This window comes from Protomyctophum parallelum, assembly GCF_964188405.1.
Source record: "Protomyctophum parallelum genome assembly, chromosome: 18".
Lineage (NCBI taxonomy): Eukaryota > Metazoa > Chordata > Actinopteri > Myctophiformes > Myctophidae > Protomyctophum > Protomyctophum parallelum.
Genome location: NC_139716.1, coordinates 20,475,294 through 20,500,608, shown reverse-complemented (window position 1 = coordinate 20,500,608; position 25,315 = coordinate 20,475,294). Strand labels below are relative to the sequence as shown.

Here is a 25,315-nt window from a genome sequence, read left to right as displayed (position 1 = left end):
TATACAGTTTGTGTTGTCTTGATGTTTCGACATCTGCATATAGACTCCACATTTTGGGCATGCCTGACAAAGAACAAAGGCATGAACGGAACACAAGACATCCATAAATGGATACACAATCGATCGATTGATCATTAAAATAATCATGCTCTGGGATTCTTGAGGGGGTTCCAGGGGGTATAACCAGCTAAATGAGTTAATGGTCGGTTTTAAACCATTTTGGGGGGGGGGGAACCCCTTTTGGTGTTAGCATCATGTTATGCTTTAGCTATTGAAAAATAGCAGATCTACAAGCTCATAGCGCGCCACCGAGTGGCGCGCTATGAGCTTGCAGGTCTGCTATTTTTGAAAAACCGAAGAACGACTGACACGGAAACACAGCTTTTTCAGAAAACTGTCGGGAACTAGAAGACATTTTTAGAATCTGATCTCAGGTCAAAATGGGTTAACCACATTAAACCTATATATACAGCTATTTAAAAATAGCACAGACTTACACAAGTGTACAACGCATGTAGCGATTGTGACACGTTGTGATCTTGTACATTTAACACATTCCCTCCCGTCACCCTAGGCGGGATCGCGAGGCCAGTGAAATGTGCGAAAAACAAAAGAAGAAGTGTAGGCCTCCACATCTGTAGTGTCCCCAGGGGATTGTTTGTCTTACTTTTTGTTTCTATAACACGTGAGTAAAATATATAAAAACAATGTTATTTTTAAGCTGGATTAATGCTCTAATAAAAATCACACCCGAGTGTTGCAACTCCCCTCCCCCCTCTCCTCTCTCTCTCATATTAGCAGGCAATAGTGCAGCACTAATACTATCTCTCTCTCTCTGTTTCTGGCACAACAGCGCCCCTACTGGTACTCAATAGTCATATACTGGTGCTCATAATGGCCACATAGGTAGGTAGGTAGGTAGGTAGGTAGGTGAACGAGCACATAGGTAGGTGAACACAGACATTGCTGTTCCTTGGAGTGGTTGCACCACTCAAAATCTAATTTCGGCGGGTCCTTGACATGAAAACGTTTGAGAACTACCGATATATATATATATAACACGTCTTTTTCAGAGACATGTCGTAGACTCGGCCCTCAGGTATACTAACGGGTTGAGGAGCGAGGTCGGAGCGAGAGACATCCGATTGAAGTGGTGAGAAGCAGCCCCGGTCATCACCACAGACGGGTCAGCTGTGTCCAACAAACCGCAGCTCAGGACATCTCTCTCTCTCTCCTCTCTCTCTTCTCCTCTCTCTCTCTCTCTCTCTCCTCTCTCTCTCTCTCCTCTCTCTCTCTCCTCTCTCTCTCTCTCCTCTCTCTCTCTCTCCTCTCTCTCTCTCTCTCTCTCTCTCCTCTCTCTCTCTCTCTCCTCTCTCTCTCTCTCTCTCTCTCCTCTCTCTCCTCTCTCCTCTCTCCTCTCTCCTCTCTCCTCTCTCCTCTCTCCTCTCTTCCTCTCTCTCTGTACTGGTACTATTATACTGGTGCTCATTAACGTCACATAGATAGGTGAACACGGACACACGGACATTGCTGTTCCTTGGAGTGGTTGCACCACTCAAAAAGGAAATGAGGATAAACAGGAAGGAGCTTCTACAAACTGTTCAGCCCTTAAACAACTGTGCCTCTCTCTCTCTCTCTGGTTATTCAGTGTTTCTCGGGGCTCTCTCGGTCTCTCTGGTTATTCAATGTTTCTCTCTCTCTCTCTCTCTCCGGTTATTCAGTGATTCCTGGCTCTCTCTCTCTCTCTCTCTCTCGGGGTATTCAGTGTTTCCACATCGCCGTGCCGCGCTAAATATGCGCCGGTGGCGGCGTGGGGCTCAGCACCACTTCAAGGGGATCCCGTCCCGTCCCTCTGTGCAGCTTTGCGGTGCGAGGCCGACGACTGACGAAAATCACAAGTGAAAAGAGCAAAAGCTGTGGCGCTCGGCGCGCTGACAGTTACCGTCCGTCTGTCTCCGCTGACAGACAGACGCAAGCTTTTTCTGTTGTGGTGGAAATCGCGCTGACGCGCGCAAAAGAATAATGTCCTCCTCCTAATCGTTTTTTGGGGGGGGGGGGGGGGGGGGTTGTTGTTTTTTTTGTTCTTTTTTTAACCCATTTAGGCCCGACGTCGAAACTCTTTTTTTTTTTTTTTTTATGTTTATTTTTTCTGAAAAACCTCATGTTTCTATATCGGTGGTTCTCAACGTTTCATGTCAAGGACCCCCAAAAATATATGAAATTGGCCGCTGACCCCCATCTGAAAATGTGTTGTTTCAGGGACCCCCTCCCAGAAGCAAAGATTTGAGTTAAAAACGTTCGCTCTGAAAGAGTATATATATTCAAAGCTTTGCACCACATTTTTTCACTATTTTTCAAAAATTGCAGACCTACAGTACAAGCTCTACAGATTTTTCAATAGCTAAATTACAACATAATGTTTAAAACACCAAAAGGGGTTCCCGGCCCAAAATGGGTTAATCGAAAAGGAGCGAGAGAGATTTGTCAAGGCTATGAGCCGAGAGTCGGTGCGAATGTTTGCGGTTCGAAGCGGAGCGGACGAGCTACCCGGTGCCAAGTGACTGACTGTGTGAGAAACAATTCAAAGCTACAGTTAAAGAGGCGGCCTTTTTTTTTCCACGACAGTATGCAAAAGAAGTGAAGGCGTGTGTGTGTGTGCTACAATGTGGCGTTTTGTTGCTTTTGTACGTCGTAGCCGCCGTAACCTGAGCGAACGGTTTGGGGCTAGCCGCTAGCAAAATATATAACGCAATGTGTCACTTAGCTCATATTGGGGCGGGAAACCCCTTTTGGTGTTAGCATTATGTTATGCTTTAGCTATTGAAAAATAGCAGATCTACAAGCTCATACGAGCTTGTAGGTCATGCTATTTTTTTTGTATCGAACGACTGACATAAAAACATAGCTTTTTCATTAAACTGTCAGGATGTAGAAGACATTTTTAGAATCTGATCTCAGGTCAAAACGGGTTAAAAGGACATCATGGTTACGTTTTTGTGCTCATACATAATGCTTGATAATGCTTGATACAGCTGCCAGGGTGCCGTTCAATTATAGAACGGTTTTAAATCCACTTCAATAATTATCTTTATTTAACCTAAAGTTAAGTTATTTTTTGTTTAATAATATTATGCTTAATTTTAATTTTAGTTAGGGTTCTATTTGGAAGAGTAGCAACTGTAACAGATCTTTGACAGCCTTTTTGATTTCAGATTTAACATTGAAATGAGTATATTTATTATGGAAAATCATTAAGAAGTGGCCTTATCCTAGTTGCGGCATTCTATAGGACAGTGGTTCTCAAACCGGGGCCCTCAGGGTTCCAAATGGACCCTCACAGGTCTGTAACTCTGAGAGTGTATACATGGAACCAAATGGACCCTTATGGGCCTGTAACTCTGAGAGTGTACACATGGAACCAAATGGACCCTTATGGGCCTGTAACTCTGAGAGTGTACACATGGAACCAAATGGACCCTTACAGGTCTGTAACTCTGAGAGTGTACACATGGAACCAAATGGACCCTTACAGGTCTGTAACTCTGAGAGTGTACACATGGAACCAAATGGACCCTCACAGGTCTGTAACTCTGAGAGTGTACACATGGAACCAAATGGACCCTTATGGGCCTGTAACTCTGAGAGTGTACACATGGAACCAAATGGACCCTTACAGGTCTGTGACTTGAGAGTGTACACATGGAACCAAATGGACCCTCACAGGTCTGTAACTCTGAGAGTGTACACATGGAACCAAATGGACCCTCACAGGTCTGTAACTCTGAGAGTGTACACATGGAACCAAATGGACCCTCACAGGTCTGTGACTCTGAGAGTGTACACATGGAACCAAATGGACCCTTACAGGTCTGTGACTCTGAGAGTGTACACATGGAACCAAATGGACCCACAGGTCTGTAACTCTGAGAGTGTACACATGGAACCAAATGGACCCTCACAGGTCTGTAACTCTGAGAGTGTACACATGGAACCAAATGGACCCTCACAGGTCTGTAACTCTGAGAGTGTACACATGGAACCAAATGGACCCTGGATCCACTCGTGCACTCTCAGACTTATGGAGGTCTTGACTTAAACATTTAACCGTTTGAGAACCACAGCTACAAAGACAGTATACTGTCATGAGAACCACAGCTACAAAGACAGTATACTGTCATGAGAACCACAGCTACAAAGACAGTATACTGTCATGAGGCATTTTATAGATGGTAGATTTGGTACAGATTTCTTTCCGCTAAACGATATTAGGTCATTTCTTCAGTGACGATTATGAACCATTATATATATATATATTTATTCATTGTATTTTTTACAATGGGGGGGGGGGGGGGGGGGGGGGGGGCGGGGAGGAGGTGAAATGTAACCCTGAAGTTAAGTACAAAGTCGTATGGTTGACTTTTTGGCATTCACACAGCGAGGCCAGACATAATGCTATTCTATAGCGCTGAACTGTGGAGCACCATTTGGCACAGACATGCACACTGACTGACAAGCGCTTACGCACCGCGCACGCACGCACGCACACACGCACAGATCTATTTTGGTTTATCCTTGTGATGGTTCAATACACCGAACCAGCAGGAGCGCTCCGCCACCCTCAGTGTGTGTGTGTGTGTGTGTGTGTGTGTGTGTGTGTGTGTTCAGTAACTAGATACAGGTAATCAATCTTCTTCCACTTCACAGACCGAGGAACCTGTTTCCTATTAGAGTGTGTGTGTGTGTGTGTGTGTGTGTGTGTGTGTGTGTGTGTGTGTGTGTGTGTGTGTGTGTGTGTGTGTGTGTGTGTGTGTGTAACAGGGGAACTCCTGAAATGGCAGCAGAAGCCCTGATCCCATCTCCTACCGAACGCCCAGAGGCAGGAGAGAGAGAGAGAGACGGAGGGCCAAGTGAAGGACTGCAGGGAGGGGCAAGAACGGAGGGATGGAGCATGAGGAAGAACAGATGGAGAGAGAGAGAGTCACACACACACACACACACACACACACACACACACGTATAGCTGTTAATATTTGTTGATGGCATGTATTAACGTGTAATATTTGATGCTCTGTTGATTAACCCTTTGTATTAGGGATGCACGATATAATCGCCATATCGACCATAACAATGGCATATCGGCCATACCAATGTCATATCGGCCATACCAATGTCATATCGGCCATAGCAATGCCATATCGGCCATACCAATGTCATATCGGCCATACCAATGTCATATCGGCCATAGCAATGCCATATCGGCCATACCAATGTCATATCGGCCATACCAATGTCATATTGGCCAAAACAATGCCATATCGGCCATACCAATGTCATATCGGCCAAAACAATGCCATATCGGCCATACCAATGTCATATCGGCCATACCAATGCCATATCGGCCATAACAATGCCATATCGGCCATAACAATGCCATAACAACGCCATATCGGCCATAACAACGCCATATCGGCCATAACGACCATAAGAATGCCATATCGGCCATAACAATGCCATAACAATGTCATATTGACCATAACAATGTCATATCGGCCATAGCAATGTCATATCGGCCATAGCAATGCCATATCGGCCATAACAATGCCATATCGGCCATAGCAATGCCATATCGGCCATAGCAATGCCATATTCGTATCGGATTGGTCTCAAAATAATCCCGGTTATTTAACCGTTTCAGCGCTAGCATGTATTGAAAAATTAGGATCTAATTCACGCCAGCATTTTTTTCCAGTCGAGCTCTTATTTTGAAAAGCCACAGTTCCAGTCTACCGTAAGTAAATATCCTAGGACGCTCAACGGAGCCGAGACAGGCCTAGTTTACAATTTTCTCTGGAGAGCTCCACATCGCCGGCTCTGTGTCGTCAAAGAAACGCCGTTTTGACCAAAATGCCATCTGGGACAAGGAATAGGAGATGTAGGCGAAGAAAGAAAGAAACGGATAGAATGGATTATTATGGCGACGACGATCTAAGAAGGACGATCAAGTGTTGTGCTAACAACACAGCTAGCTAACCGGCTAACGTAAGTAGCATTATGGCTCGATCCATCGAATGCACTATAAAAGCACAATTGCCATTAATCAACGGCAATGGCGTTAAGCGTTAGTATCAAAATTAGGCTTCAATTGGCATGTAAAACTTCATCAGTGTACTTCAATAAAACAAATCTAAAGTGTCTAGTACCTCTAGTCTGGAACAAAAGCCAAATCAAATATGATGTAAAATCTTAAGTAAAAATTAACTTTTTTTTCATACATTCAAATTGTTTTCTCATTCCGTAGTCATTCAGTTGTGAAAACAGACACTTGGAAAAGAGTATAGGCTATTTATTGATTGATTGAATATATTAACAGGCTTTGGGCCAAGCCCCTATTGGCCCAGGCTAGTTCCCATTGGTCCTCTTTATGTAAAAACCAAACATCAATACACATGATTGGCAGAGAATTAGTTAAAATAGGGTTTGATCAAACGAATATCAAATATTGAATACTGAATCAAACAACTTCAAAACAGTCCGTTGGTGTTCACGACAGCGATGAGTAGACGATGAAATGAGCCATTTCTTTATTTCTATTTGAAGGAAATGTCCCTTTAAAAAGGTGGTTGCACGTCCAGTCAGTGTGCAGGGACCTTATAAGGCCTGTGAGAAATGTGTTTATTGTATAGATGTTTCATTTATTTTAGGGGGGAAACAATCAGTAATTCTTCTGAATTTGTTTTAGAGAAGGGAGAGATACTCTCTCTCTCTCCGTATTGTTGGGTGTGTGGCATCAGACAATGGCTCCATTATGTTCTCCTCTACTCTACTCTCCTGAGTCTCCTCCCTTCCTTCTATCCATCCCTGCCCTGCCATCCTCTGCCTCTCTCTCTCTCTCTCTCATAATGTGTAGTACAGAGGGCAGAGAACAGACGACTTACAACTCATTTAGACCAGAGGACTCTACACAGACATGTCGTCTGTGGGAGAGAAAGAGATGCCCAACCCGGCTATGCAATACCCATTCTACAACAGGTCGTTTCGAGGAAGCAATCCGATTGGTTGAAACGGCTTCTAGCCGTGGATCAAACCAGCACCGTTCACCACCTAATCAAAACAAAGAACACAGCCGCTACGTTTTCCCAGAGCGCCAGAAAACTCGGTGGCTAGGCTAGCTAGTTTATTGGGACATTTGTGGTCGTAGTGACTACATCTGTCATTAAATTGCTTAATTGTACCAGTGTCAGCGTACCCGTTCCACCCATCTGTATGTGTTCCTTTTATGCCCATCTGTCTCTCCGTGTCCCTTTTATTCCTACATATGGAGTTCAGTGTCAGGCATGCCACAAATATGAAGTGTGTTGGCTAATCTCAATGTGACGTCATGGAACCTACAGGTGAGGGGACTTAGGGCTCATTAGGTCCACTGGAGGCAGAGCCTGACCAGCGCCTTTTGTGGCGGTTCTGGACAACCGTGTATCTGACCGACCGACTCCACACCGGGCACTGCACTCCCTGTGGGGGTGTGGAACGTTGTGTGTCATTTGAAGTCGGTGGGGCGAACGGTTCTCGAGTCGTGTGGATTACAGACGTACACACACGTACGTGGTGCATACTGTATATATTAGGATGCTGCCGTCTGCAAAAAGATTGACATTACATCCATGCACTTACTCGTATGGACAGTACATACGATGTAACAAAAAATAAAGCGTTGTGAGTGTGTGTGTGTGTGAGAGAGAGAGAGAGAGAGAGAGAGAGAGAGAGAGAGAGAGAGAGAGATAGAGAGAGAGAGAGAGAGAGGGAAATGGCGATGGTGAAAGAGGGATTAAACGAGAAGAAGAATATTATTGACATAATCCGGTGGAAAGATGATAGGAGTGGATGAAGACTGCAGGGCTGAAAGACTGGGAATGCACATGCACACACACACACATAGTTATGCTCACACACAGGCACAACGTCACACAACCACAAATGTTGTGCGCATACACACACACACACACGCACGCACGCACGCACGCACGCACGCACGCACGCAGCCCTCGCGCAGTGCAAGGGTTCAGCTCCTAACAGCAGTATCGGCTATCAGTAGAACGTCCACACACTAGTGATTAGTGGTTTGGGGGAGCCAGCGGTCTAGCTTCTGCCCCCCCCCCCCCGAGACTGCAGCTGGATTATCCACATATATGGCACGGGCGGGGAACCCCCGGTGGGTCAGCAAGGGGTCTTTGGCGAGGAGGAGGGGGGGGGGGGGGTACAGCCGTCCCCCTCCTCCTCCACCCCACCCGCCGCCCCAGCAGCAGACAGAACCCAACGCCGAAATGTATTCATGTGATTAGGTGTGGATTACAGCCGCACGCTGCGACGCGCCGTACACCGCCCTTCCTGCGCCGCTGGAGAGGCTCTGCAGGCACGCAGCGGTGCTGGGAAAACTACTCGGATGTTTTCACTTAGAAGTACCAAAGTATCAATGCTGCTGATTTTATTTTTGTACTGAAAGTACCGGAATTACAAATGTGTACTTGAGACAAAAGTACAAGTATTGGACGGTATCAAAATGTACTTAACCCATTTTAGGCCTGACGTCGAAATTAAAAAAAAAAGTCTTCTGAAATAATATATATTCAAAGATTTGTGCCGCATTTACACGATTTTTCAAAAATAGCAGACCTACAAGCTTGTAGATCTTGTAGAGCTTGTAGATCTGCTATTTTTCAATAGCTAAAGTATAACATAATGCTTTAAAACACCAAAAGGGGTTCCCGTCCAGAATGAGATAAAGTACCAAATGTAAAAGTACTCATTGTGCAGAATATCCCGTTTCACACGTACCGTATGTATAAATAGCTCACAATGCGTCGCGCATTGTGAGCTTGTAGATCGGCTATTTTCAAATGGCCAAAATGTGGTAAATGGTAAATTTATATAGCGCCTTTATCCAAGGCGCTTTACATAGACTGTGCATTACATTCACCCATTCACACACACATTCACACACCGATGGCGGCGGAAACCATGCAAGGCACCCAACCAGCACATCAGGAGCAATTATGGGTTCAGTGTCTTGCTCAAGGACACTTCGACACTGACTCTGGGGGAGGAGCCCGGGTTCGAACTGGCGACCTTGCGGTTACCATCCAGCCACTCTACCCCTGAGCCACCGCCGCCCCAGTGGGTAATGTATCTTTTGTAATAACTAGTATGAAATACCCGTTGTCATCATAGCCCCCCGTTTTAAGAAATCAAATGGTAGGTGTGGGGGTTGCCATGGCAATCAATTGGCTGAGGCAGAGGCTGGGATATGTGAAAAGGTGAGGGGACTTTTAGATATAGGCTCATTAGGTCCACTGGCAGAGCCTGACCAGAGCCTTTTGTGGTGGTTCTGGACAACGGTGTATGCCACCGACGCAAGGCCGGGCACTGCACTCCCTGTGGGGGTGTGGAACGCGTGTGTCACATTTGCAGTCGGTGGGGCGAACGGTTCTCGAGTTACGTGGTTTACAGACGTACGTGCGTACATACACACGTACAGAGATGTAGTGCATTTATAGTAATCCAAATCTACAAAGTAACTAGTGGTAACTAAAGCTGTCAAATAAATGTAAGAGTAAAAGTAAAAGTATTGGATATTGTAAATACTCAAGAAGGTACAAATACCTCAAAATTTTACTTAAGTACAGTACTTGGGTAAATGTACTGCACTGCTGGAGAGGCTACAGGCTCGCAGCGAAACACCATCCCAGTTCCTTGACCTGTGAGAGGACCCTGGAGGGAGCCGTTTTTGACACTGACATCAAAGGGCCGTCACGATTACCATTTTAAGTCGATGATTGATTGTCACGCAAATAATTGCGATTAACGACTCAATTGTGTTTTTTGCATTGAACACTGGAAAATAATGAATAAAGAATGAATGACAAATAACTGAAAAAACTAAAGAAATGACTGACATTCATTATATTTATAGGCTGCTTAAAAGAAAACGGTTAGAAAAATAGCAGACATGGCTGATCCGCTATTTCAGCTCTCTTTAAATAAATAATCAAACGATTATGACGATTATGACAAAATAATTGCGATTATCTCAAATAATTGCGATTATAGACGATTATGTTGTAATTGTGACAGGCCTACAATCCCGTCTGTCGAGTGAACGCTAAAACTCTGGGAGATGTTAGCTAGATAGTACGAGATTACGCACACATACTTTTCTTTGGGTCGACAGCGTGACATCTCAATGAACGCTTAACGCAGAACTACTGACAGTTAACGCAGAGCTGTACCGACTGAGAGCTCAACGCAGAACTACTGACAGTTAACGCAGAGCTATACCGACTGAGAGCTCAACACAGAACTACTGACAGTTAACGCAGAGCTGTACCGACTGAGAGCTCAACGCAGAACTACTGACAGTTAACGCAGAGCTGTACCGACTGAGAGCTCAACACAGAACTACTGACAGTTAACGCAGAGCTGTACCGACTGAGAGCTCAACACAGAACTACTGACAGTTAACGCAGAGCTATACCGACTGAGAGCTCAACACAGAACTACTGACACTTAAGTGTTTACAAAGGATAATTCACCCCCAAAATGTATTCTTATTTTCCCCTATCAATCACTCGCCCCGTGAAGACTTGAATTAATTCATGGAGATGTACCGTTTGTGTCGCATTCATTCATGGTGAAACAACAATCAAAAACATGAAGAGAATATATGAAACAAGGGGTCCATGAGGATTGTTACGGAGAATCCAAAACATAGTTCCATCCAAGTGTATCTACTATCTAGTCTGTATCCTCTACACACACACACACACACACACACACACACACACACACACACACACACACACACACACACTTTCGGGGAAACTTTAGTATTTAAATCACTTCCGGGAAAAACAGCCTCAAGCGAGCGTATACACGCTGTGAGCTTGTAGATGTGACTATTTCCGGAACGTGACACCCGAGCGAGCGTAACAAAGCATAAAATGTCTTATAGTTCAACTGGATCTCTTCTCCACTAGTCCTGCATAACACGTATAGTTTTTATTTGTTGACAAAATAGTCAATGTATTTAGTACACAGTTTGAGTTTGAGCTTAGTTTTAATTCAGTTTTTGTCAGTGAAAAAAGGAATTCGACGAACGAACATTTCTCGACAGTTTTAGTCGACGAAATTAACGCTGTTCTGAAGCAATGTGACACAAACTATAATCCTCAGTTAATAGTATTACCTGTAACAGTTACTGAAACTGAGAGGATACAAATGTAACCATTACATTTACACATAAGGGTCCATTTGGTGATTATGTGTACCCACCCGGAGTTACAAATGGATAAATAATATACACTCACACATACTGCACATTTTCGGTTGGGGGGGGGGGGGGGGGTAAGTGGCAGGTGGTAGTTTACAGAGTGCTCTGCTGCCATCTAGAGGACACATGTATTACAGCTTCCATCTGACTGATTTCCACAGAAGTATTAACATAAGAGATGTGGAATGCTACAATCAGTAACAAACAGTTTTCCTAGTCAATAACCGATAAACACATGAATCATCGGGAAGAAAGAAAGTAGGTGTTTAAACTAAGCATTATGTTATACTTTAGCTATTGAAAAATAGCAGATTTACAAGCTCATAGCGTGCCACCGAGTGGCGCGCTATGAGCTTGTAGGTCTGCTATTTTCGTCTGCTAAAAATGCGGCACAAATCTTTGAATATATATTATTTCAGAGCGAACGTTATTTTTTATTTCGACGTCAGGCCTAAATGGGATAATTTGGAATATCCCGGTAATGAGAGAGCTTCAGAGCGGCATTGCAACATGTTTTTGTCGTCGTCATCCCCCCACCTTTCTTTCTTTTTGTCTTTGCTTTCTTCCCCCCCCCCCCCTCAGAGATAACTTTTGGAATGTTTCTCGTCTCGGCCCCTATATATATATATATATATATATATATGTTCAACTGGTGAACATAAAGTTTATATATGGAGTCCTGTGGGGGTGCATTCCTCGATAATGAAGCCACACAAATAAACAAAAGACCACACTTTCAACTATGGCTACCGCAATGGGACATAAAACATATACGCAATATATATATATATATATATATATATATATATATATATATATATATATGGACGTACACTACTTCCTCCTTGGGCCCTGGGAACGATGGTGAGGTAAGTGCGGAAAAGGGGTTGTGTGTGTGTGTGTGTGTGTGTGTGTGTGTGTGTGTGTGTGTGTGTGTGTGTGTGTGTGTGTTGACAAGTGTCTCTGTCTCCTGCTGCGTCTAACATGCTTGTTTACTGGCAACGGAACCACAGAGGACGAGGACAGACGCGCACGCACACACGCACGCACACACACAAGCTGCTTCTGATTAACAGAGCGAGATGACAAGGGAGAGAATAAATTAGGGAGAGAAAATGAAAGAAAGATAGAGAGAGGCAGATAAAGAGCAAGGTAGATGGATGGAGAGAGAGAGAGAGTGGGGGGGGGAAAGAGACTGAACAATAATTAATTGTATTGTTATAGATTTCTGTTGAGGAACATAAACTGACCGTGGAGAAGCTTGTTCTGAGACGAAACGAACCCATTAACGAATACCTCAGGCAATGTGGTGTGCCATTGCGCACACATGGCCACACGCACACGGCCACACGCACACACACGCACAATTTTAAACCAGACCAAATAATGTGGACTCACCGAGAAAGGGAGAGAGAGGTATGAGTTATGGCTGCGACGAGCGATTATTTTCACAATCGATCTGTCAATTTCGCTTGCTGTTGAAATCACGAAGGTGAACCAGAATTATTGTACGGTACTTACTTTTTTTTCCAACACCTACGGGAATTATATATCACCTGAGATTTTATTTGCTCAAGATATTTACTATATAGCATTAGCTGACTATAAACTACAACTGTGCAGAAGAACTTGGAAGAATATGCGGAGAATGGTGTCGACATGAGGATGAGCTCGTAACTCCAGAGCTAAATCCTGCTAAGTAATGCGACTCTGGGGAGTGTATAAAATGGAACCAAATGGACCCTAAAGCATAATTTTTGCTCCGCCACGCGATGGTGTTGCGTGCCAAAAATGGCAGAGAATAGCAGACCTACAAGCCATAACGTGAGAGCTTGTAGGTTGGAAGACTTTAAATGGCAGATGCTTCTGAACATGCACAGCCATATAGCTAGTTTGACCAATCCAAACGTTCTTTAAATGTAATCTATTCTATTGCTACTTTGAACACATCGAGAGCTTGTAGCTATTAGTTAAATTGTCAGTATATTTAGTCATAGTTTTAGCCATCATGGGTTAATTTCAATTTCGTTTTTCTTAGTGAAATAAGTTAGTCGACCGACATTTTTCGCCATAGTTTTAGTTGACGAAATCAACACTGCTCTGCCGATTCCAAAATGAGTGAAATCGGCCTTTTGGTGTTAACATTATGTTATGCTTTAGCTATTGAAAAATAGCAGATCTACAAGCTCAAGCTCGAAGAACGACTGACACAGAAATATAACTTTTTCAGAAAACTGTCAGGATGTAGAAGACATTTTTAGAATCTGATCTCAGGTCAGAATGGGTGAATCCACTTGGCTCCATTCGTACACTCGCAAAAAACCCCACGCGCTCGTTTTGTGGGTGCCCCAGCGCGTCGTCGTCCTAACCTAACCTGTTTGATGGCGGTCTCGCCGATCTTGTCGGAGTGCTTCCTGATGCTCTCCAGGAAGTCCCGGAGCTGGCTCATGGCCGTGTCCCGGATCTCCTGCCTCAGCGTGGGGATGTTGCCGGCCATGATCTTGCAGAAGCGGTAGCCTCCGGCCCGCGGGAGGCACGTCTGCTCCAGCTGCTCCAGGGTCCGCAGGGCCGGGTAGTATCTGAGACACGACAATCACAACAATGGGCTCCGTTACAGTGGTTCCCAAACCTTTTCATGTCAAGGACCCCCAAAATTTATAATAATGATAAAACTTTAGCACCTTTCATGACATGAAATGCAGCTCAAAGTGCTTTACAGAGCAATGGAGGGGAAAAAAGAAGCAGTAATGCAATACAGTGAGGACATGAATAACAAAAAAGATCAATTAAAAGCAAGGGTGTAGAAGTGGGTCTTGAGCTGTGCTTTAAAAATGTCTACAGAGGCTGCCTGACGAAGGTACAGTGGGAGCTTGTTCCATGCCGTCGGCCCGTATAGAAGCAAAAAGCTGCTTCCCCGTATTTTTTAGTTGTCATTGTTTTAGGCAAAGCGAGCAGGCCAGCAGTGGAAGACCTTAGGTTTGGGACATATTTAGGCAGGCAGTCATTGACACTAATCAGCCCCCATTTGATTTTTTTGATTTTATATTCCAGGACCAGTGATTATCAACCCGTTTAATTTCAAGGACCCCCAGTTTTACATCCATAATTAGTCTACAGACATGGCATTTCTATTTCTGGGACCCAGGGAAGTAACTGAGCACAGGTGCTCATCTTCAGCAACGCCCTGCACATAGAAGCACAGACAGACAGACAGACACACACACAGAGACAGACAGACAGACAGACAGACAGACACAGACAAACAGACAGACAGACAGACACACAGACACACACAGACACACACACACAAACACACACACTAAAACCTGGGAGCTGACCAGTACAACCACAGTCTTATACTGTTGGCCACTAAGCAGCTCCAGGGGGAGCAGTTGGGGGTTCAGTGCCTTGCTCAAGGGCACTTCAGCGGTGTTGGGTGAGTGATGACAATCACTTCCCCACCCAGAGTTTTCCTGCCTGGCCGTGGGAATCGAACCGGCAACCTTTCGGCAACAAGGGCGCTCCTCTAACCCTTAGGCCACCGCTGCCCCATATATTATATTGTAAAAGCAATGTTAATTTAACTCAGAGAGTGTACAAATGGAAGCAAATGGACCCGTTAGGGTCCATTTGGTTCCATTTGTACAATCTCAGAGTTACAGTCCCATAAGGGTCCATTGTTTTTCCAAACTACCATTTAGCTGGGGACCCCCTGGAACTCCCTCAAGGACCCCACTTTGGGAACCGCTGCTCCATTATGCACACGTCGTTTTGGAAAAGAACTCGGGCACCTTCCCTATACTTCCTTCACAGGTGTTACCGATGACACTAATGAAGGCTCGGTTCCATTCTGGTCAGACGGAGTCCAGGGTGCTGCTGTTGTGCGTGTTGGCTCCCTGGAAACACTCCGCTACACCAGTGGGTCTCAATGAAGTGTCCTTGAGTGGGTTCAAAATGGCCCCCGTATGGATGTGTAACTCCGAGTGTTAAACCAAATGGTTGTACACACGGTCCGTTGGTTGTACACTCTCCTTGAAACACTATCCTTGAAATTAAAACGTTTGAGAACCACTGTACACTAAATGGAACAGAGCCTTAAAGCTGCTATGTCAAAATTCTAATGACCTTTTTTTTTTCTTTCAGACAGCCAGCAATAAGTGAAACACTCTGTGACACATCTATAGGGGCCACAATCTGCATTCAAAGATGTTCCTAGAAGCTTTGTCATTGGTCGGGGGAAAAAATTAAACGGTCGAAATGACTAACCAATCAGGAAGTAGACAGGCAAATCGACCAATGACAAAGCTTCTAGGAACATCTTTGAATGCAGATTGCGGCCTCTAGATGTGTCACAGAGACTACATTTCTTTTGGGAGCGTTTTACCCATTGCTGGCTGTTTGAATACCAACAAAAGAAAAGAAAAAGACCATTAGAATTTTGACATATTATTGCTTATAGCAGCTTTAATTAGTATCGTCGGTAACACCTGTGAAGGAAGTATAGGGAAATGGCCGGGAAGTAGGAAGAGTTATTCTGTGTGCATAGAGTCCATTCCGTTGCATTTGTCACACCACAGTTTAACAAAATTAGACTCCCCCCCCCCCCCCCCCCCCATACGTGCGCGATAGGTTTGAGGTATTCCGTGACAGGAAAGAGGACAGAGATGGGAAACTGGTTGACCCTCTGTCGTATGGCCTTTTATTTTTATTTATTTCAAAGTATGTGTGCCTGCGTGTGTGTGTGCGTGTTGACTCTGCATGTATATGTGGAGACACACACACACACACACACACACACACACACACACACACACAGAAAGATAGACAGAGAAAATAAATACACACCACAGAGGCACTGAGCAACACGATATCCCCTTGACACCACCCACACGCCCGTCCAGGAGGGATGTGTGTGTGTGTGTGTGTGTGTGTGTGTGTGTGTGTGTGTGTGTGTGTGTGTGTGTGTGTGTTGTTGGCTGACCTGCTCCTGTACCTCTCAGCCCAACAGGAGAAAAAAACACCAACAAAGTAATAATTTATGACCCAACAGACTCACTGCTACAGGTCAGCACCAGGACATGAAGGGAGGGAGGGGGAGAGAGGGAGGGAGAGAGAGAGAGAGAGAGAGAGAGAGAGAGAGAGAGAGAGAGAGAGAGAGAGAGATGGAAACAGGATAGGGGGAGAGAGGGAGAGGGCAGGAGAAAGGGAGAAAAGAGACTGAAGCTGAAGGAAAACAGAGTGATGGGAGATCGAGATTGGGGAACAGAGACCAGTTGTGTGCACTCCGGTATTCTAAGTGCATTGGCTCCGCCTTGTGGTGGACTGGAGGAACAACATAACACGCAGTACTTGGGCCCAATCCCAATTGCCTCCCTCAAGCCCTGAGCCCTGGACCCTCATTGACTTTAATGACGTCAGCTGTAAGTGCTTGAGGGTGAGAGGCTGCAAGGGCTCCAAATTGTTGTGAAAGAAATGGGACAGCACTTTGAAGATGAGTCCGCCATTCATGACACTTTGCATCACTTCATAAAAACTGTCCTTATTCACAGCTAGTGCCTACCTACATGCTTAGCCTATTTATACATGTCTATCACGTCTATTTTAGTATTTAAGCTGATCGTTTTATTATTAGTTTCATAAATACACTTTCCTGTGTGATATGGGTTGTAATATTCATATATAATAATATTAATTATACATTCATTTCCATATTATTTTACTTTGCTCATTAGTAATTTATCATCATGTTTCCCTTATAATTATTATTGTTATTAAATATATAGCCTATATCCTTCCATTCCGTCTCCCTTTGAGAACAGTGAGAAAGCACTATTGTGTTTGTTGACATTCTAACCGCGATACATAACTCATTTGCATACCTAAATGATTGACGTTCGGAGGATCCCCCTCATTCCCCTGGTAACGCTATGAACTGTGGGTAATTTCTTTGCTAAAGTCAGCCAAAGTCAGCATCGATGCTGACTTTGGCAAAGGGCACATAAAGGGGCGGGGCTGAGCCCTCACTGACTTACCGATTTCAAATGGGACATCCCTCAAGCCCTCGCAGATTTCACATGAACGCGCAGCTAAATCAGTGAGGGCTCATTGAGTCAGCAAGGGAGTGGATTGGGATTGGGCCTTAGTTTAGACAGTTTTTGGTTTAGACTAGTCATTGGTTAGACCAGTCATTAGTCCTACAACTACAACCCATCTCAAACCCTCACCCTAAACCTAACCTCCCACGGGGCAGCACACCTAAACCTAACCTTAACCCATGTCTAACCAATGACTAGTCTAAACTAAGTATGCACCCCGGCGTCCACTACTATTATGTAGTAAGTAAGCCTTGCCGAGCCATGAGGCCCATAGGGGCAGGAACCCATCTCCTGTTTCTGTAGCCATGAGGCCCATAGGGGCAGGAACCCATCTCCTGTTCATGTAGCCATGAGGCCCATAGGGGCAGGAACCCATCTCCTGTTCATGTAGCCATGAGGCCCATAGGGGCAGGAACCCATCTCCTGTTCATGTAGCCATGAGGCCCATAGGGGCAGGAACCCATCTCCTGTTCATGTAGCCATGAGGCCCATAGGGGCAGGAACCCATCTCCTGTTCATGTAGCCATGAGGCCCATAGGGGCAGGAACCCATCTCCTGTTTCTGTAGCCATGAGGCCCATAGGGGCAGGAACCCATCTCCTGTTCATGTAGCGCAAAGGGTGCCCAAAAGGTAGATCACAAAGGCTGTGCAGGTAGACCACATGACATGCCCCTATAGAGAATATTTAATTTACATATAAAAACATTTTTTGGCATCTGCCACTTGAATTAAGTTGACTTGATTGATTGACTGACATAAAAAAGGGCCTGTCAGCTCAAACCCATAATGTGATACTTTGTTTTCAAGAGTGTTGCTGTGCACAAATGTCGGTAGATTACAAATGAAATACAAAAAAACTCTAGGCCTACATATTCCATTTCTCCCCCTTTCCCATTCCCAAGTGCATTTGTCTTAAATGTAATGCCCTTTTCAGCAATGGTATAATGTTTTCATTGGGTAGATCTTGTTGAGCTGGTCCTTTTGAAAGTAGCTCTCTCTCAAGTCAAAAAGTGTGGGCACACCTGATGTAGCGTGAGGCAGCTTGGTGTACAAATACATCCCCATGGACATGACGCTAGTATGTAGCAGCCTAGCAGGGATTTACCCCCAATCCAACCCTTGATGCTGAGTGCCAAGCAGCGAGGCATTAGCTCCTGTTGTTATGGTCTTTGGTATGGTTTTAGCGTTAACTTGCAACCGTTTGGACCTAAGGAGTTGCATGGTGACCCTTTGGTATGGGTAGGGCTTTAGTCTTTACCTTTTAGTGGGTTTTTTTTTCCTAATAAAGTTAGTTTTCTTTTGTCGTTTTCTCCGTCCCCCAAATGTAAAGCGTCTTTGGGTACTTAGAAAAGCACTATTTAAACTGCCTCCCCCTGTCCAGCCGGTGCGCCTGATGGAGGGGAAAGGAACTGGTTGGAATAACGTGTTCAACCAGGGAAACTCCCCCCTGTCAGGTGTAAAGGAGCAACTTGGACACTCAGGCATGAAGGAAGCATGAGTTCAAGTCCGTTGCTCTCCCCTTGTCCCCCATATATGGGGACTAGGTTGGTGGAGGGTGTGTAGAGCCCAGGATCACATTAGATGATTGACACAGGGGTGAAAAATGGGTTACAAAATCGTGGGATAAAAATTAAGGGGAAAAAAAAAGAAAAGCACTATTTACATTTTAGATATTATTAAGGCCACCGAGTTGGAGACGTTGGCAAACATTTTAACTTCAAAGATCCCATGACTGAGACTGTGTACGGTAAGAAACCAAATCAACCAGAGACCATTTGGAACCCCCATAAGGACCCCTGAGGATCCCTGTACCCCACTTTGAGAACCACTGACAGAACAGGTTCAAACCTCACTGTTGGATGGGGGTTTACAAACATCTGACACAATTACATTTAAGTTTTTAGCAATCGATCGGTTTAGAGGCAGGTCATCCATCTAGACACAGACAGACAGACAGACAGACAGACAGACAGACAGACAGACAGACAGACAGGGGGGGGGGGGGGGAGAGAGAGGGGGGGGGAGGGAGGGAAGGAGAGAGGGACAGACAGGGAGATGGGGAGGGAGAGAGACGGGGGGAGGAGGGAGGGGAGAAAGACAGGAGAGAGAGAGAGAGAGAGAGGAAGAGGGAGGCTATGTCTATTTGGGGGGTCTTTGGCATGGAAACGTTTTGGAAACCATGAAATAGGATATCTCCGAGGTGAGCGTCTGTGACACATCATTAGTGTCCCGGTCATGTTAAGAACAGCTCCCACACGGAGATCAAAACGCCACGGGAGCCGCCACCGATTTGTCTCTGATCTGTGGTCTTTTGTCCACAATGTCCAAAAAAACTCTTGGCGAGCGAGAAACATCAGGGCTACACTCGTGTAGTTTGAACTCAACATTAGACAGACAAGAGAAAAAAGAAAAAAAAAGAGTTTCAATTAAATAAAATAGCCTTACCTTTTGCTCCTCATCTGCTCCTGTAGTTTGCTGTACATATCGAGAACTGGGGGGGGGGGGGATAACAAATATACACACATTATTTGATTTGAGGAGAAGACGTGTGTGTTTGCGTGCGTGCATGTTAGGCCATTCACTTCTAGTCATTTTTACTAGTCGACTAGTTGTTTAACTACCTATTATGTAAAAAAGAATATTTGTACATTTAAAAACTGTGTACATTGGTGACTATAACTATAATCTACCTGATCTTGAGGCCTACAAAATCGGGAAAATATTTTAAAAATAATATTTTTTATCAACTAGTCAACTAGTACCAACAAGGTCGACTAGTGGATTTACTAGTCGACTAGTAAACTAGTTGCTTAATGCCCTAGTGTGTGTGTGCGTGCGTGCGTACCTGGAAGGCATTGTGTCAGTTTGTCTATAGTAGAAGCGATGTTTCTTTGTTGAAGCCGACACACTTTCAGCTCCTCCATGGACACAATAAGCTGAATCAAGGAAAAGAGAGAGAGGAGAACAACATTTACCAATTGTTTCATTGATTAGCCTGATTGAGTCCTGGTGTGCAGGACAGCATTGGGCAGCAAACTCCGGAGGATCAACAGTGCTTTGCATTTCAAAAAGGGCTGATGCATATTGAAGTATACATTTACATTAATGTATGTGGTTGATAATTGAGCAATATTACACGAGAGGGTTTGGTTTAACGTGATTATTGCCACGACAGTGATGCGGTAAGCAACGAGACGAAGTCAAGTTCCGCAAGCATCACTGAAGTGGCAATAATCACGTTAAACCACACCCTCGAGTGTAATATTGCAATTATTAACAGTTACCCTTAAAACTAAGAAAATCGATGAATTTCTTTAAATGACAGATGTAGTCACTACGACCACAAATGTCCCAATAAACTATCTAGCCTAGCCATTGAGTTTGCTAGCGCTCTGGGAAAACAGAGCAGCTGAATTCTTTGTTTTGATTAGGTGGTGAATGGTGCTGGTTTGATCCACGGCTAGAACAAGGCCGTTTCAACCAATCAGATTGCTTCCTCGAAACGACCTGTTGTAGAATGACTGTTTAGACAGTTATTCTGTAATGTGGGTGTGTATACTTTTCATGCATTACTGAGAAACTTGATGAAGAAATGTAGGCTATGTTATGTGTCGGCTCAATGAGTCTCAGAACGGTGTTATTTTTGCTGCTGTGTAACCCCAGCCTCCATGTAACTAGACTGTTTATTATAAAACAGTTTTTATGGGATAGGGGTGTTCCTGTTGGTATATAGTATTTTATGTTGCCTGTTTTTAACTGGACCCGAGTCTGAATTAATAAAGTCGATTGATTGATTGATTTAATAATTGTTTTCTTTCCCAGTTGTCTTTGATCTTTACTTTACTGTTATATTCCATTAAATTAAACTCTAGAAAAGGGGTGGGGGGGCAAACCCATTTTGGGCGGGAACCCCTTTTGGTGTTTTAAACATTATGTTATAATTTAGCTATTGAAAAATAGCAGATCTACAAGCTCATAGCGCGCCACCGAGTGGCGCGCTACGAGCTTGTATAGGTCACGAGATGCCACTGGATAAACAATAAGAGGGTAATAAATAATACAACCTGGAGAATTGGAAATAATTACACAAATAATTGGGCCCAATTAAATGACTCTCCGTTGGCCAATCAATGAGCTTACCTCTTTGCCGTCATCCTGGAGACGCTGGTTGGTTTCCGTCACCTGACTCTAGACACACAGAAGGACGGACATGTTGGTTTCAGTCACCTGACCAAAGAGATTCTATATAAAGAGGTGACAGTCCTTAAATATTTTTAAATCGCCACTAGATGGCGCAGCAGTAGAGCTGCTGCCATCAGGCGGCAACGCTTTGTCTGTCTAGCCTATAATGTTAGCCTATAATTAGTAGTACTATTCAATTCATGTTTTAATTATTTGATTTGGTTGCAAAGGTTGTCATTCAAACCCTGCCCACAGTAACTATACAGTTTAAACTAGAGGATACTTAATGTGGGTGTAATATTTATTCCTTTCTGCATTAGCATTGTCAATTTGTCATTGTCAGGACTCAGGACATGGATTCAGTTACAGTAGGAACCATTTACACAGATTCAGTTTCAGAAGGAAGCATTTAGAGGGCGGCCCGTGCCTTATTTATGCCCCAGCAGGCCATAAATAAACATGCAACCTCACCATGTACAAATCCTTATTATATTACCTAGACCTACCTACTTATTACTACCTACTGGTACCTACTGGTAGTAATGAGCAGACCTGCACACAAGCGGTGCGCCAGTGCGCATGCGAAGGGCGTACCAACAGCTGGGGCCGCCCAGAATGATTATTGTGTCCAGAATACTAGTAAATTCTGTGGCGAGAGCATTTCCCACTGACTGCCACTCAAAGTAGCTACTACTGGCCAATCACAGCACGTCTTGCACAAGTGCACTGGCCATTGTGGCTAATCACAGCGCGTCCTTACTCAAACGAGGGAGGATTCCATGCTGCTCGCTGCTGGGAGGAGGAGGGCTGTTGACAGGAGGATAGGAGTTTACTACTGAGAAAACCTGACAAATGGTTCAGCTTCTCCGTTTCAGATGTGGAGCGAACTAAAAAGTAAATGTTGTAAAAGGGCATGCTTTGGGTGATCTTCCCATTCGCCGCTGTGCTTGTGTTTGTTTTCCGGGTGCTCGATGCCGTCTCTCACAGCCTAGGCACCGGCCACCGACTTTTTACGGGTACAGGATTTAGTTCCGACATAGTGGAGTGGGAGGAGTGCAAAGCATTGCGGACTGGCACTGCTGCTGCACAACATGAAGCTTATCATCATGACAACACCGTGTTTCCGACATACTGTCCCTTATTATCATTAAGTCGGGTAGTGTACATTGTTTATTTTGCACCGAGGAGGAGCCATGTGTGTCTGACTGTCTGACTCTGTGTTGACTGTGTACTATCGCCTCGGCTAAAAACAAAAGGGAAGCCCGACGTATTCTTCGCCGTACGTCGTGTCGTATGTTAAACAAATAGCTGGTCTGCAAGCTCACAACGGGTCGCCTCCGCAACACGTTGTGAGCTAGTAGATCGGCTATTTAAAAGTATCTAAATATTGCTTTGATGCTCATATTATCCTTAGGAAGTTTGTATTAGAATATGCATATAGGGCTGGACCACACATGGACCTATAGCTGCAATTTGCAACTCTAGATTTGCAATACTCTCCATTGACTCCCCAGTCCCCACTTATCCAATAAATATCGTTTTGCTATGAGTTATTCATGCATCCCTCTTTTATCCATCCGGCGAGATGGGTCGCCGCATTTTGGGAGCACCAAGTAACTTCTCCAGGTGCTCCCGGGATATTATCGATATTTGCCAGCAGGTGTATCGATTATATATCGCGGGATATATATCGGCCTCCGGGGATATATATATCGCAATATCGATATTTCAGCTAATAGGCAGTAGAGAGAAAGCAGAGGGGGAAATAATGGACACATTTCAAGAATTGTTGGCCATGGAGGTTAGGAGATGTGAGCACACGCCATCAAAACCACCGTTTTGGTGAAGAGGTGACCACCTAAAAGGTGCCCACCTCTTCACCTAAAACTGCCGTCTGAATAGGCCCTGACATACAGAATAACAAACATATGGGAGAACATCTCTACCATGTTCTCTCTCTCTCTCTCTCTCTCTCTCTCTCTCATTACCTTCAGTTTCTGGGCCTCTCCTCGCACTTTGAGCAGCTCGGCGATGGAGTCCACAAAGCCCTGGAAGTGATGGTTGCACATCTTCTCGATGTCCCTGTCGTGGTTCCTGATGCGACCGTCCAGCTTCTCCATGAACAGCCCATGTTCCTGTCCGTCATACACTGACCTGGGGGGGAGACAGAGACAGAGACAGAGACAGAGACAGAGACAGAGACAGAGACAGAGATAGAGACAGAGACAGAGACAGAGACAGAGACAGAGACAGAGACAGAGAGAATCAAAATCATGTTCAGTGGTACATGGGTTTACAGCTGTAAACAGTGGATGAAATTATTTTGTAGTAGGTAATCCACATATATAAAGGAAACGGTCAAGCATAATAAAATAAAGCAACAAATAGAGCAAGACAAAATCTCGCAACTGGAAATGTTTGTGTGAACGAGTCCTAAATGTGTGATTTGTGAAACGGTGTGAAAGGAGCCCTCCCCGCACTTACGCTGATTCCTAAACAACATCAATATGTGACAGTATGATGTTTAAAATTAAATATGATTTTTTTTCCTGCTGTTCTACAAACTGGGTGAAATGGGTGCATTTACAGGATGCATCCAGCAGGGGGCAACATATTAACACTTTTTAAACTTGCATAAAGGCTGCAGAGTACAGGAGAGACTACTGTACAAAATGATCATATAACATAATCATATGTCATGTACAAATGTACAACCACACACACAGATTAAATGTTTATTTATGTCCACATAATGAGAAGTACAGGAATACCTTGTACAAAGGACATAAACACTGCCAGTGCAGTTTGACAGTGGGAGAGCAGCCAGTTACAACGTGCATGGACGGCAAAGCATCGTTACATACAGTATACATCGGATACAGGGCAACACACACACACACACACACACACACACACACACACACACACACACACACACACACACACACACACACACACACACACACACACACACACACACACACACACACACACACACACCTGAGGTATAGTGTGTTACATCCACCCTTCCCCTTGTTGACCGGGAAATGCCTGACTTGTACAATAGTGTGACCTCACAACAAACTTCCTACACACATACACGCAGTTCCATTTTTGGCACCTGTGCGCGTGAACGTGTGCGACCGTGTGTAGTTCTGCCAAGGTCCATAGTTCATAACCACCGCAGGGCTTAAACAAACAAGCACGGGCGCTACCTACAGGAGTTCTCCCGGACGGTGACTGCTCCATTGTCAGCAGCATCATGACTCATGCATGAACAGGCCTGTCTGTCACAATTAGAGCCGATTTGGAGAGTCCTAGGGCCGATTCATACTCCTATTTTAGAGCCGAATAAAAGTCGGTTCGGCAGAGCCTACAATGTGACGTCATTTGAGGTTCGGGGGGGGGCGGGTACCATCCTTAAGTTGGCTCTTCGGTGCTACTGAAAATTCTCACGAGCCCAAATCATTTCGGCACTACAGCGTCGAAACAGCGGTAAAATAGGAGTATGAATCGGCCCTTAGACCCCCGATTATTGATTTTGACCGATAGAATTTGTCAAAAAGTGCAACATTTCGAAACCCAGTGAAAAGCAGTGATAATCACAACACGTGAAATGCTACGATAAGGATGCAAGGATTCGGACATGATGTCATTGCTATGCAACACGGAAGTAGCACAGCAGCAGAAAACAGAAAGCCATTACGAAGGAATCGGC

General features: G+C 44.6%; 1 protein-coding gene across 1 annotated transcript in view; it reads right to left on the bottom strand.

The window, feature by feature from the left end:
- The window catches only part of exoc6b (exocyst complex component 6B), a 132,998-nt gene that overhangs the window by 87,005 nt on the left and 20,678 nt on the right, over positions 1 to 25,315 (bottom strand). Inside the window, exons 2-6 of the mRNA XM_083788736.1 lie at positions 23,586 to 23,751; positions 21,556 to 21,603; positions 20,261 to 20,351; positions 19,861 to 19,906; positions 13,695 to 13,899 (exon numbers count right to left, since the gene is read on the bottom strand). Coding sequence (XP_083644862.1) covers positions 13,695 to 13,899; positions 19,861 to 19,906; positions 20,261 to 20,351; positions 21,556 to 21,603; positions 23,586 to 23,751 — 556 coding nt within the window. The remainder of the gene's footprint in view (positions 1 to 13,694; positions 13,900 to 19,860; positions 19,907 to 20,260; positions 20,352 to 21,555; positions 21,604 to 23,585; positions 23,752 to 25,315) is intronic.